The sequence below is a fragment of the Lepidochelys kempii genome, chromosome 3 (genome assembly GCF_965140265.1).
Source record: "Lepidochelys kempii isolate rLepKem1 chromosome 3, rLepKem1.hap2, whole genome shotgun sequence".
Classification (NCBI taxonomy): Eukaryota; Metazoa; Chordata; order Testudines; family Cheloniidae; genus Lepidochelys; species Lepidochelys kempii.
Genome location: NC_133258.1, coordinates 35,718,090 through 35,731,656, shown reverse-complemented (window position 1 = coordinate 35,731,656; position 13,567 = coordinate 35,718,090). Strand labels below are relative to the sequence as shown.

The following is a 13,567-nucleotide window of genomic DNA, read 5'->3' as shown; positions in this document are numbered from 1 at the left end:
CTGCCTTACAGATATCAAGTAGAGGCACCTTTTGAAGTGACACCACAGATATTGTTTCCCCTCTTGTGGAATGAGCTCTTACCCTACAAGGAGGGAAAAGACTAGACAGCTGATAGCAGAGCAAAATACAGTCTGAGATCCACTTCGAGATTTTTTTGAGCAGATATAGCCTGACCCCTGGCCTTTTCTGCTATGGCAGTGGCTCTCAACTCGCAGCCCACTTGCGGCCCAATCAGCATACAGCTGTGGCCCATGTGACATCCTCAGGGCCATACAGGTAGTATATATATTATGTGGATGTGGCCCACATAACACAGAGAGCTGCATATGTGGCCCACAATGGTAAATAGATTGAGAACCACTGCACTATAGCAACAGAGAGTCTAGGGAATTTCTTGATGGTTTTTGTCCTCTGCAGGTAAAAGGTGAAGGCTCACGTAATGTCAAGGAGATAGAACCTCCTTTCTTCTGAGGATGCATGAGGTTTTGGGAAGAACATGGATAAGTGGACAGAATGGCTATGAAAAATGCAACTTTCATGGATAGGCGAGACACAGCAAGAAGCCAATGGTTCAAAAGGAGGCTTAGTGAGTACTGAGAAAACAAGGTTCAAGTCCTACTGAAGAATAGGTTTTTTTATAGGTGGAAAAGATCCGATTAGGCCTTTCCAGAATCTGCTACTCAGAAGGCATGCAAAGATCAAGAACCCATAAGGAACTGACAAACCAGCTGTCTTCAAGGAAAGAAATCCCAAACGAAAGGAACATCTCTGGCTTCTGTAGAAATGTGTCTGATGTGCCCAGACAGAGAAACACTTCCACTTGTCTACGTAACATTTATTAGTGGAACCCTTCCTACCGTTAGAAAGAATGTTTTGTGCATGAATCCTGTAAGGACAATGCCTATCCAAAAACCAGGCTCTGAGACAAAGCACCCGTGGGTTGGGATGCCTGACCTTGGTGTTCCCATGAGTCAGGAGATTAGGAAACAGGACTAATAATCAATGCCCGAGATGACACATGTAGGAACGTTCAGAAACCAAAACTGTGTGCATCAACTGGGGGCAATGAGAATAACTCATGACCTGTCCTGCCAAATCTTGTGCAGACTTGAGGAAAGAGTGGTAGTGGAGGGAAGGCATACTTCAGATTAAGTGACCATGGAAGGAGTAGAGCGTTGCCCTATGAATGGCAGCCCAGGACTCCTCTGGGGAACAGTTTATGTTGCACTTCCTGTTTGTTTGGGAGAACAGGTTCCTGGTGGGGGTTTCCCCAGAGAGCAAAAAAATTGTTTATCACAGACTCATGAAGCTTCCACACATGATCGACCGCACAGTGTCTGCTGAGAACGTCTGCTAGCATATTCTGGTTTCCTGGCAGGAAAAGTCTTGCTACCGACAGAGTAATCTGATTGCCAATGCACCAGTTCCAGAGACTGACTGCTTCTGCACACAAGGGACTGGATCTTGTCTGCTGATGTAAAAGACGCTTGTGATGTTGTCTTACATCATGAAGGCATAGTGACTTTGAATGAACAGGAGAAATGTTTTGCAAGCTTTTCTTTTTAGGGAAAAAAAGAAGTAAAACTAAAAAAGTAAAACCCCCTTCCCCTTGGTCCTGAATAGGAACCTGCTCTATCACTCTTCATTTAGAGACAGATTCCACTTCCTATCTGAGAATGTTCTCATAAAAGTATCCCCCCAAAAGGGGGTGAGGAAAAGATGCAAACTATTATACAGCTGGAATGAACGATGCTGAGCACCCCTCCGTCTGTTATTGGACTCCAGGCATGGAAAAAGAGTGCTAGATGACCCCCAAAGGGTCTGTGGAAGCTCGGAGGTGTTAGATTCAGTGGTTTGCAACTCTCAAGCTCCTGTCAAAAATAACATTTAGCTGAGGGCTGGGACTGGAATGAGGAACCCACTGCAGAAGGCGAGGGAAACAGATCTTTTGAGTCTCTGCCTCTTACGGGGTCTCTCTCTGATGGAAGAACTGCTGAGTCATCGGTCTAGGCTTGTATGGTTGCTGGTGGAATTTACTCTTTGGTGCAGGTGTATATATTCCCAGGAATGGAAGGTGGTTCTGGAGTCCTTTAAAGTATATAAGGACTTATCCATTTTCTGATTAAACAGAGAAGTCTCATCCAAGAGAAGATCCTCAACGTTATTCTGGAGCTCCTTGGGAAACCCTGAAGCATGGAGCATGATTCCCCACATCATGATGGCAGTAGCCATTACCCTGGAAGATGTATGAGCTACAACTACAGCTCACTGGAGAATGGTCCTGGCAACCATTTTTACTTCCTGTATTAAAGCCTGGAAATGAGCTCTGTCCTGCTGTGGGAGACAGTCAAAGTCTGCGAATTTCGAACAGTTCAGGAAGTCGTCCTTAGTCAGTAGTACTTGGTAATTGTCTATCCTGAACTGGAAGCTAAAAGAAGAAAAGACCTCCCTTTCCAATAAGTCAAGACTTGCCTTCCTTATTACTTATGACAGCCCAGGGATGTTGCTGCCTAAATATGTCTGAGGCAGCTTGGACCACTAAAGAATTAGGAGCAGAGTGAGAGAACAGCAATTCCACCCTCTTGGTTGGGATACAGTAGCATTTCTGTGCCCTCTTAGGGGTAGGAGTGCAGGTAGCTGGGGTATGCCAGACCACTCTAGCTGGCTCCAGCATGACTTCATTAACTTGGAGCACTATCTTGCAGGAGCTGGAGGACAGAAGCAAGAACTTGTGTTGAGGATCCTGAACCTCCTAAAAAGTTATCTGCAGCTTCCCTGCAATTCTACACAAGAATTCCTGGAATTGCTCGTAGTCATCAGGAGAGGATGGAGACATCTGAGTCACTGCTTCATCGGGTGACAAAGATGGAAATCTTGTTGGATCTGGTGGAACTGCTGCATCTAGTGCGTACTCCTCCCCCTCAGAAGGATCTGGGGTCATCTCTGGTTATCACCTCAAAGGGAAGGGAAGGGGTAACTCCCTAGCAGACTGGAGCAACTCTGTGGGATGATACTGAGGGCAACAAAAATGATTAGGGGGCTGGAACACATGATTTATGAGGAGAGGATGAGGGAACTGGGATTATTTAGTCTGCAGAAGAGAAGAGTGAGGGGGGATTTGATAGCTGCTTTCAACTACCTGATAGGGGGTTCCAAAAAGGATGGATCTAGACTGTTCTCAGTGGTATCGGATGACAGAACAAGGAGTAATGGTCTCAAGTTGCAGTGGGGGGAGGTTTCGATTGGATAGTAGGAAAAACTTTTTCACTAGGAGGGTGGTAAAGCACTGGAATGGGTTATCTAGGGAGGTGGTGGAATCTCCTTCCTTAGAAGCTTTTAAGGTCAAGCTTGACAAAGCCCTGGCTGGGATGATTTAGTTGGGGATTGGTCCTGCTTTGAGCAGGGGGTTGGACTAGATGACCTCCTGAGGTCCTTTCCAACCCTCATATTCTATGAGCCCAAGGCCCCCAGTATCACCAACCAGATGGGTTGAATGGGGATAGCGGTGGTCCCCAAGACATAGGGTACAAACAGTTCCAAGGAATTTGAGACGGAGGTTGAGCCCAAACTGGCTCAGGTCTTCTGACCAGGAAGCATGGATTCATTGGGCTTTTCAGAATCTCCTTATGAGGAGAAAACTGATTCAAGTCCCAATGGCAGTATCAATGGGCTGCTGGAGGGAAATCATAGCCCGAAGATGTAATGGGAGACAAACTCCTTCCACAGACAGACTCCCCTGGTGGAGTCATAACCTCTCTCAAAAGAGAGGGAAGATGAAGGAGTGGGAAACTCTGAGACTGGGAGACCGAAGATGTCCTCAGGAGGAGCGTGGGCTTCAGCTCTTCCTGAAGCAAGAGGGCTTCTGTCTGCCTGAACTGCCAGAGCCACTGTAGAGACAGTCTGTGCCACAGCCATTGATGACAAAGATGGAACTGCAAGTGCTGGTGGATCCTGATGTTTGTGCTTGGGAGGAACCAGCACCACCCGATTGCATCCGGTGCTGATGAAGCCCTAAACTTCTGGGCTTTCTTATCATGCCTCTGAGACTTAGGATGTATTAAGTTCTCTTGTGCTGAGCTAGTGCTTGGTGGATCTGACTTCTTCAAAGACAATCTGGAAGAAGACAGCCTCATGCTTATGAGAATGCTCCATGCTCTCCCGACATGGAGGTGGGGGGGAGGGATAGCTCGGTAGTTTGAGCATTGGCCTGTTAAACCCAGGGTTGTGAGTTTAATCCTTGAGGGGCCATATATGGATCTGAGGCAAAAATTGGGGATTGGTCCTGCTTTGAGCAGGGGGTTGGACTAGATGACCTCCTGACGTCCCTTCCAACCCTGATATTCTATGATTCTATGACACGATCCCGCCAAGAGATCTGTGGCAGCTGACTCCTTCACTCCTGATTTGGACCTCATGGCAGGAGGCGTACTCCTTGCTGAGTCAAACCAATATACAGGAGGGATCCCCTGGCCTGGGTCCAATTGCAGCCTCAAGGCCTTTTCCATTAGGTGCTTCCTAAGGTGAAGTTTCTGCCCTTTCTGGGGATGGCTTTCCACCCTTCCTGGGGAATGAACAACAGATACTCCATCTTGCCACTATGTCCCCATGGCAGCACAAACAGCATTAGTGGTCATTGCTGACTAAGTAGTATTGTGGGCAGGAAGCACAAATCTTGAAGCCTGGAGACCTGGGCATAGTCCACTACCCAAATGGGATGGGGACGGGGGAGATTTGGGAGGCTCACCACGTCCAGTAGACTAACTATAAAACACGAAAACTAAACAGATAAAAAGTTTAAAACTTGAGAATATAAAATCTATTTACAGATATCTAAATATATTTTCATAGGTAAAGAAGAAAGCCGAAGCTTCAGACACTGGATATTCCAACCTGGACCACGCTGCAGTGAGAAGGAACTGGAGAGGTGATCGGTTTGCCCTGCCTTTTACCTCCTCTGTCAGAGGTATGAGGTGAGCCAGGGCACATATGCAGACCAACAGACACTGCTTTCAAAATTTTCCAGCTCTGGGATCATGGAATGCATGCATTCCCACAGTGTACTACACATAGCACTTGAAGAAAAACAGATATACTGTTCACTCAGCTTTTAGTGCTGGTGGCAGTTACAACTATCGTGACATCCCTGAGCTTTACCTACAGTTTTCTTGATGTTCAGAAGTCCTAGCAGATTGTGAGCATGTCAAAAGGAAAACTGGAATGATACAACACTGCACTATGGCTATTTTCCCTCGGAAAACTCCCTTTTAGTGACTTTTTTTTAAAAACACTGTCATTTTCCTGGTGCAAGGCCGGGGCACTTCAGCAAACATGAATGACAGTATTTTGAAATCCTTCCAGGAGATTAATTCAAAAAATAACTCTGTTATAGATGACATTAGGATAAATAAAGACAGCAAATTACAACAGATAGTTTCTCAAAAAACGGTATTTAAAATTGGGGAGAAAAAGTGCTAGTGGATGCAGAACTATAATAGGGGAGGCAGATATCAAGAAGAAACACAATGCAGGGGTATTTGGGGATGTGAGAGAGAGAGAGAGAGAGAGAGAGAGGAAAAAGAGAGAGAAAGTGTTTGGCTATGAAACAGAATATCGAATCAAAATTTTGCCTATAGCCTAAGAATTTAGAACTTCCTAAAAATGAAGAATGCTTTGATCTTACTGATTTTTATTGAAATGTGGACCAACGAAGTATCTAAAAAACAAAAACAGATAGAAAAAACAACATAGAGAGGGTTCTCATTATAGCCGAAAGAATTTAAATGGATCCAAAAAAACATAGTTAAAACTACAGACAGTAAAGATAGAATCTTCAAGTCTGCAGATCTAGATATAGGGACAGTGAGTGGTAATGTGGCATATATGACAAATGGAGGCCGGGGGGGGGGGAGCTCCCTTTTATGGACACCAGCCAGTCAGTTAGCTATAAAGTCCCTCTTGGTGGCTGTTCTCTGCTTGCTTTACCTGTAAATGGTTAAAAGGAGCCCGAGGTAAAGGAAAGGGAGTTGGCACCTGACCAAAGGAGCCAATGGGAAGGCTAGAGCTTTTTAAAATGGGGAAAAACCTTCCCCTTTGTGTCTATTGTTCTCTGGGAAAGAGGGGAACAGGGGGCAGTTATGCTATGAGAAGCTTTAAGCCAGGTATGATCATAGATGATCAGATCATACCTAGAACTATTTATTTGGAACCCCCAAAATGTATAAGTAGATCAGGAACGTTTAGAAAGATGTGATTAGCTTTATTTCTATTTATTTCTTATGCCTAGTGGACTCCTCTGTGCGAACCCCAAATGCCTTTGTTGTGCTGTAACTTTCAAGCTGGACCTCAAGGAGCTTATTCTTGATGTTTAATTCTTGTAAGTGGCTTTTTAAATCTAGCAAAAGCCCAAATTCCAGATGTATTTTTTTTCTTTTTGTTTTTAATAGAATTTATCTTTTTAAGAACAGGATTGAATTTTTGGTTTATGTATATGTTGTTTAATTAGCTGGTGGCAACAGCTAATTTCCTTTGTTTTCTTTCTCAGCGTGTGTGTGTGTGTGTGTGTGTGTGTGTGTGTGTGTGTGTGTGTGTGTGTGTGTGTGTGTGTGTGTGTGTGTGCGCGCGCGCGCGCGAGCACTTGAGGGTACCCCACAGGAAGGAATTCCCAAGTGTGCTTTCCTGGGTTCCAAAAAAAGGGGTTTTGCATTTGGGCGGTGGCAGCGTTTACCAAGCCAAGGTCAGAGAAAAGCTGTAACCTTGGGAGTTTAATACAAGCCTGGAGTGGCAAGTATTAATTTTTAAAATCCTTGTGGGACCCCACCTTATGCACTTGAAATGCCAGAGCGGGGAATCAGCCTTGACAGCATAGAAAAAGGTTATCTGTGTAAAGGGAGCACATACAATGTAGGATTTTCAAAAGCACTCAGTGTTGTCCTAATTTTGCTGCCATTGATGTAATTGGTAAATACACATCTTATATTAGACCTTATAGTATGTGTTTTGTATATGTACAGTGAAACCTAATTTAAGCTACTATTCAAGGAACTTAAAAACCTGGTTGCTTACAGAAGGTGGTTTCATAATTCAGTGGTTTCTATTCAATATAGGTTCTTATACTGTACTCATTACTGTATTATCTGAGCACCTAATAAAGAGGGAGAACAATTATAATCAAGATACTTTGGGCCATTTTTATTTACACTGTATTTTCTGGATTCCAATCCACAGGGAACTGCAGAGTCTACCTTACTGTAGGGATTGTGGGCCAATGCAGAGACCACACACAGAGAATGACAAGGCACAGTGTGGTTATAGAGCTGTGCTGTAGGTACATCGACAATACTTATAAACTACTAAGCCATGGGCAACTTTTCCAGATTAAACCTTTTCCAGCCACTTGACTTGCCAGCTGCTCCTGAAGATATTCTTTACAACCAGTATTGAATGAGTACTATATCTTCCTTTCTTGGCATGGAAAAACAACTGTTCCTTTGGCAGAACAAGTGAGACCAGTAGCTCAGCATCAGCTGGAGCAAAGGTGAGGACACTCTTGTGACTTGCATTTATTGTTCAATATAGATAGATGTATAGCTCAGAGGTGCACGTAGCATAACTGAGTAATTGTCTGATCTTATTTTTGTAACCCTTTCCCTTTCTCACTCCATCTAACCCTATTGTTAATTAAAAAAAAAAAAATTCAGGGCAGGAACCATGCCTTTCTATTTTCACTATAAAGCACCCAACTCATTTTTGTACATTAACATAAATTAAGAACACTTGTGTGGACACAAATGTTAGACGTGTTCAGTGCACATGAGGTGTTCACGCCTGCAAAGAACAGGCACATATATATGTATAAGCAAAAAATGTGCATGCAAAAGTACAGGTTGGGGGATAAGCGTTTTTTCCGCTCAAGTTTTAGGCTGCCAAAGTACTTTTCCAAATAAAAATTAAAGGCTTGAAACTATTAATATTAAATGCGATAATGAAAATTTAGGCTTATTTCTTATAAGAAAAGACAACATAAAAAGCAAGTGCATTTTAGTGTACACAATGTTTTTAAATAATACTATTTTTAATAAAATGATTTATGATGTGTCTAGCTTCTTTACACACCGAAGTGGAGTGAATATACACTTACAAATGCTCACCATGATGTGCGTTATTCCTTACCTTCAGCTGAAAATAACTTTTAAAAATAAAAAATCCTAAATATATATAGGCACATTAAAGGTATCATTTTCTAGTAGAGCCCATCAGCTATATTAAGAAGGAAATTAATGTTGGCAATATATTTTCATTCTTCTTTTCATGATGGTGTGTGGACGTTTAACTCTAAAGATTATTAAGGAAGAAGGAATTATGAGAAAATCTGATGAAAAGCAGAAGACTTTCAACCCTTATGTGATACATATTATTAAATGTGGGCTCAGGGCCTGACTCAAAACCCACTGAGGTTAATGGAAGTCTTTCCATTGACTTAAAAGGCTTTGGGTCAGGCGTTTAGTGTCCCATCCCACTTACACCAGTGAACTTACAGCAACTCTGCCAATTCGTTTTAGAAAAGTGATCCCATCCAAGACTCAATGTAGTAGATTAAATTGAAAAGTACAACATACCTGAAAGGTGTGTATACAAAAATCCTGAAGTCAGTAAAGAATATAGCATGTTAGTCCTTAAAGTAAAAAACACCTGATACTACAAAAGATTTGTGTGAAAATCAATATGTTTCATACTTCTCCTCTTGATGGTGGTCCTCTTGGTCACTAAGCTCATCATCATCTACCAGATGTCCAAAGGGCTCAGAAGAAATTGATACCATGTTAGACAGAATGATTCTGCTATCACTGCTGCCTGAAAGGACCAACTGGTCATGAGAATGATTGTATCGTACATTCCATACCCTATAAAATGTAAATAATTAAAAAAGTATTACAGGTCTATTCCACAGAGTCTGTAAGTAAATATACTGCACTGTTTAAATAAATTATTTCAATTTAAACGTGAACAAATAGTTTCAGAGAAATCTAATCTGTAAAATGAGTTATGCTCTAGGAATTATTTTGGGGAAGTTCTATGGCCTGTGCTATACAAAAGGTCAGATTAGATCATCATAATGGTCCTTTCTGGCCTTAGAATCTACAAGTATGGGTAGAATCTGACAAACTCATTCTAAAGACTGTTTTTTTGCTGTCTTCATTTGGGTCATAAACTTCCATGTAATTTGATTTTCCAGGGCCATATCTTTAAAATTCAACAAACAGGTTGCAGGTTGGGAGGGTGGGGGTGGAGGGACCAAACCTTAATATAATTCCCCAAGGGTAAATGTCTGCTTATGGTTCAATATATCAAATAGACATTCTAAAAATACTAAATACAGTAAGGTACTCTAAAAGCAAAATGTGGATTTGAAATAAACTTCTACATTAACCAAGATCTCACATTATCACAGTGAACTGTTAAAATAGACCCTAAATCAAAAGGATTAGATTTTTCTAGTGTTTATATTTTATGAATTAAGTTAATACCAATCACGTTATGATTTTCTTTTGTTCTATTTTTGTTTTAATCTTCTCAACAAGTAAAAATATTGCTTCTGTTAATTCTCATCTTCAAGCTACTGTCAAAGTGGCTGCAGGGTCCAGATTTATGTTGCAAGTGATTCTGCAGCCCAAATTCCAATATGAAATGCTCAGCTTCTCTTGACTACAAAAATATGAATATGTAAGCGTTCAAAAATGGAATGGTTAATCTCTTAAGGAATTTTTTAAACCTATGGGTGAGATTCTCACCTTGCTCTGGCCCCTTCGTATTGTGTAAAGGGGCCAGAATGATATAAAGGGGCTCTCAAAGCCCTGGATCTGGCCAAGGGAGACCACTACCCCAGGACGGAAACTGATCTAAGGACCCCCCTGCCTGTGCTGGCTCAAGGGGTGTGAGGAGCAATTGCACGGGTGCAGGCTGCAGCATGTAGCATTGTGAAGATGCTGGGCAATGCAACTGCCATAAGGCAGCCCAGGAAGGGTGCTGTAACTGAGACAGCCCTAGGGCTGTGTAAATTATGTTGGCAGCTACAAAGCAATCCAGAACTCAGAGTGCAAAGATGTCTTAAAAGCCACCTGACCCCCTTCTCCCTGTGCTGCGCCTCTTAGAAATACAGCCCAGAATCTCACCCGTCATACAGCTGAAAATACCTTACTAGAAATTAGACTCACATTCCCCAACCCTTAATTCACAAATTATACAAGAAATAGTCATACATTAAAACCATTCCATGATGCAGAAAACTGATGAATCACAATAACATAAACACAGCTAGTTTGCATTGTTTTTAAACAGTAAAATAATTAGCAGAATAAATTACATAAACCGTCCACGCACAAACAGCATGCAGATAATTTATTCTACCAGTGGGAATGCTCCTCTAGTGTCTTCACTGGCTCTGTGACATTTCTAGTATCCCAGAATTTCACCTTGCAGTCATCTCCGCAACTAGCCAGGTAATACTGTTTATTGGGATTAAAGTCTAGGTCCCGCACCAGCTGTCCATGTGCATTTTCTATGTAATAGATCTGTCTGTAAAACATACATTAAGAATTAAAGGTAGTATGAAAGCTAACTGCAGTCTACTGATAAAAATCTGTTTCTCTAGTAACTTGGTTAATACTTTGGCACTGACAGAGCTAGGCCACATCTATACTATAATCTTTGGTTAATGCAAGTTACATCAGCATACAGCCATTGAGTCTGTACATCGCTTGTGGGCGTGCACACTTGGCTGTTTGCTTTGGGATGGTACGTACTCACCAGGAGCGGCTGCGTCAATGCAAAGTACAATGCACCATGTGTAGGTGTCCCAGTGTGCCACATGCCTTTGTACAGCGCAATGTCTTTTGGGAAATTTTCACAATGTGTTATGGGATAGAAGTGACTCGGCCAGGGATCTCTGAGAAATAAGGGTCAACTTCCTAGTGAGCAACTTTCTCCGCCCCACAATGCTAAGCATATCCCATAATTTTTGCACCTTTTTAAAAATACCTACAAACCCTGTGGCATTTTTCCGTGTTTGTCACCTATGATAGAAGCCTGCAGAGCTCTGCACTGTTCTCATTAATGTTGCAATGATCTGCTGGTATTTACAGAGCTGCAGAAAGTACTGCAACAATGGGAGACATGACAATGTCCTTGAGGACAGTTTGCTAAGAGACACAGTGAAAAACAATTCAAGGTTGTTAGTAGAATTCATGGAACAGTTGCAACAGTGAAATGCTGCTTCTGGGCCCGAGAAACAAGCACTGGCTGGTGGGATTGCATCCTAATGCAAGTTTGGGATGATGAGCAGTGGCTCAGGAATCTTCAGATATGAATGACCACATTCCTGGATCTATGTGCCAAGCTCGCCCCAGCCCTCCAGTGCAGGGACACCAGACTGAGAGCTCCACTGGCTGTGGCGAAGTGAGTGGGGACTGCACTGTGAAAGCTTGCAAATCCAGATTGCTACCACTCTGTGGGAAACCATTTTCGAGTTGGAAAATCCACAGTGGGGGCTACTATCATGCAAGTGTGTAGAGCCATTAAATAGTCTCATCCTATACAGGACAGTGACTCTTGGCAATAAGAAGGACATAGTGGATGGATCTGCAGCAATGGGGTTTCTGAACTGTGATGGGGGTGACAGATGGCATGCATATCCCTATTTTGGCACCAGCCCATATTGCCACAGAGTACGTTAACAGAATCGGGCTATGTTTCGGTGGCTATGCAAGCATTGGTAGCTCATCAGGTATGCTTTCTTGATATTAATGGGGGCTGGTCAGGGAAGGTGCATGATGCTCGCATCTTTAAGGACTGTTCAGAAAGCTGCAAGCAGGGACATTCTTTCCACTGGTGGATTACCATGGTAATACTGAAATGCCAAATACTAACTTTCTTCACCTTCTCCCCCATTCTATTCTCTTTCCCCTATCCTCTGAACATATGTCAGGCTTACCCCAATCTTAAAAGACCCTCCCTTGACCACACTTGTTTCTTCAACTACTGTCCCATCTTCTTCTTTCCCCTTTCTTCCAATCTTCTTGCAATTTAGTCCCACTGCCTGGACTTCCTCTGATTTAATTTTCTCTTGGAAAATATGTTCTGGTTTCCATCTTCTCAGCTTGACATACACAGCTTTTATTACAATTACTAATGACCTCCTGCCCTAGCGTGAAGGCCTTTTTTTCTGTTCTTTTCCTCATTCGTCTAACACCTTCAGCTTCATTTTCTACCCACTCAAGGGGTTTCTTGACAGTATTCTCCTGCTTCTATTCTAGCTCTTCTTCAGTATCTCCCTCCTCCGTTTTCCCATTCTCTGCAGATTTTTATCCTTGGTTCCCTCATCTTTACTCCTTTATTCCTTAGTTATGGCTGAATTAATCTACTCTTATGGTTTCTATTCCTACTTCTGCCTACTTATAGGAGCTTTCTGCAAGTCAGCTAGTCTGGCTCCCCTTATTGATAAGAACCTGCTTTTTTCCCCAATGCAAATCAGTTATGCACTTCTGCTCTGTCCAAGCTCAGAAGCTCCATGGGTCTGAAGAGTCCCTCCTGCAGAATTCAGTAGCTTAAAGAACAGATCCTATGCAAAAATCCTGGCGTACAACTCAGTCCCATGAGCTCCTAAACTCTGCAGAGTGGAAGCTTCAGACAAATCTTGGGGGATGTCAGAACTGTGGTTCAATATGTCTATACACCAACAGGTCCACATGCAGTTGGTGCAACATTTTCATACACATATAAAACGTGGGGAGCTGGGGCAGAATAGTTAAACTCCAGGAAATACAGTCACTCTACTTAGTTAGTAGACAAATCAGACTAGCCTCTTTCTAGAGATACCACAGTCTCTTTAGCTCAGAGTTATTCTTGTTTGTATTTTTTTTTTCATGTAGATTGCAAATAGTTCATTGTCTGAAGTCCATTGCTCTTCAAACTGGTTTTGGGACTGTCTAATCTGAGCTGTGATTTGTTCTATAGCTTCTATTTTGTTTAGACAAGCTGTAATTGTGAAGTTTGCTTTTGTAAACCATACCGTAGCATTTTTCTTTCAGTTACTGTTAATAACCTGAATAAATATTTTTCATTGGTGTTTACTAGGATACCTCATTAAACACAACGTTCAGAAGATTCCTCCATTAGGACTAGTAAGAAAGAGCATAAAACTTAAATGTATTGTGTGCATGGTCTTTAGCACTTAAACATAGTTAGGCTTTAAGCTCAAGTGTGAATACAACATGCTGAAATGAGATAATTACAGAAAACAAAGGAAAAGCCCCAAAAAATCCTTCTCCTTTGCCCTTCACCATTACCTCCTATATGTTTTTATTAAAGGCAGCCTTATTTATAAATATGAATTTAGATTTTTGCATGTCCTCTTACAGAACAATGAAAATGACAAGATGCTAGAAAAACAAGAAAAAATGGTTTTTGATGATTGTATATATGTATAGTTAGCTTTGCTTTATGAAATTAAATAAACCTTTTTAGCTTGGGAAACATGGGGACTTACTGCTGCACCCTGGGCTTGCAGGAGCC

At 42.1% G+C, this 13,567-nt stretch overlaps 1 protein-coding gene across 4 annotated transcripts in view; it reads right to left on the bottom strand.

Annotated features, from left to right (window-relative positions):
* Positions 1–13,567, bottom strand: part of EIPR1 (EARP complex and GARP complex interacting protein 1) — a 167,500-nt gene that overhangs the window by 9,253 nt on the left and 144,680 nt on the right. For all 4 annotated transcript variants that reach the window (XM_073336099.1, XM_073336098.1, XM_073336101.1 and 1 more), the window contains 2 exons: positions 10,406–10,573; positions 8,734–8,901 (listed from right to left, as the gene is read on the bottom strand). In XM_073336099.1, the coding sequence (XP_073192200.1) occupies positions 8,734–8,901; positions 10,406–10,573 (336 nt within the window). The remainder of the gene's footprint in view (positions 1–8,733; positions 8,902–10,405; positions 10,574–13,567) is intronic.